Source organism: Austrofundulus limnaeus, unplaced genomic scaffold, assembly GCF_001266775.1.
Source record: "Austrofundulus limnaeus strain Quisiro unplaced genomic scaffold, Austrofundulus_limnaeus-1.0 Scaffold250, whole genome shotgun sequence".
NCBI lineage: Eukaryota > Metazoa > Chordata > Actinopteri > Cyprinodontiformes > Rivulidae > Austrofundulus > Austrofundulus limnaeus.
Window position 1 is genome coordinate 698780 of NW_013952652.1, and position 1358 is coordinate 700137.

Here is a 1358-nt window from a genome sequence, read left to right on the forward strand (position 1 = left end):
CACACACACACACACACACACACACACACACACACACACACACACACACACACACACACACACACACACACACAGAAACTAGAACTTGCATCATTCTTCATGTGAATCAGTTTTAGTTTAGAAACAAAGAAAAGCAGGTCAGTAACTGTGCTCAGGGTTATTTTGCATCATGTAGTAAAATTAACATATTGTGTAAAACATGACAAATGTGATACACTTTACACACACACACACACTTTTATCTTTCTACTGCACCAGAGAGTTTTGACCTTCGACCTCTGATACACTTTTGTACAGGTTTGATCATTACACTTATACTTTCATCAGGTATAAATATCTGCCAACAACAAGGCAAAAAAGTTGATGATCAATTTGATTGATAAACATAATTTTTCTATATATTTTCTACAGTCTCCATATAATGGATGTTACGATAAGGAACTTCCATAGATCTGTAGCTGATGCATGTAGTATTCTCTTTATAAATAAACCACCTGTTTACCAATGCTTCTAAAGTATATGTTCATTTGTTATTTTGTGCAAATATGTACAAAAATATATTTTTGTTTTCATCCTGTTTCAGGTAGAATTAATATGAAGGCCAAAATTACTTCAGAAAGTTCACCTTTAAACTCTTTCCTCCTGGGAGAAAAAAATAATCATAATCAAAAGAGTCACAGCAGAAAAGTCCAGAACACCAGCATGTAGAATGTAGAAGGAACAATAGTTGCTCTCCGGGGAAAGTTGTGCAGTTATTTCACCATGTTGGCTCATCAGTTCTTTCCTAACTGAAGTCATCGTGTTGTTCTGGCAACTGGTTTTGGTCACAAACTGAACATTTGTCTCATTTCCTCCTGTCATTAGTTGTTTTTGTGTTTGGTGTATATTCTCTCTACCAGGGCCCTTAAGATGCATCCCGGGATCTTCTGGTGTCGATCTATCAAAGACCGGACCGCCTGCTGCACCTGCAACAACAACAGAACCAAACTTAGAACGGCAGCAGCACATTCATCATCATCATCGTCATCATCATGATCATTATCACAAACTCAAGATGTAATGACTTACATCTATACTGTACTTTACTGTACTATACCATACTGTACTACACTGTGCTATAATGTACTTTACTGTACTATATCATACAATACTATACTTTACAACACTGTAGTACACTCAACGGCCACTTTATTAGGTACACCTGTCCAACTGCTCGTTAACACTTAATTTCTAATCAGCCAATCACATGGCGGCAACTCAACTGCTGATCTACTGGGATTTTCACGCACAACCATCTCTAGGGTTTACAGAGAATGGTCCGAAAAAGAAAAAACATCCAATGAGCGGCAGTCCTGTGG

The 1358-nt window shown here is 37.6% G+C and overlaps 1 protein-coding gene across 6 annotated transcripts in view; it reads right to left on the reverse strand.

Moving 5' to 3' along the window:
• Window positions 1-6: 6 nt before the first annotated feature.
• Window positions 7-1358, reverse strand: part of tmem68 (transmembrane protein 68) — a 25486-nt gene continuing 24134 nt past the window's right edge. For 5 of the 6 annotated variants that reach the window (XM_014020380.1, XM_014020376.1, XM_014020377.1 and 2 more), the window contains exon 9: window positions 7-965. In XM_014020380.1, the coding sequence (XP_013875834.1) occupies window positions 861-965 (105 nt within the window). In that variant the 3' untranslated portion in view covers window positions 7-860. The remainder of the gene's footprint in view (window positions 966-1358) is intronic. The other variant, XM_014020375.1, reaches the window with a different exon arrangement.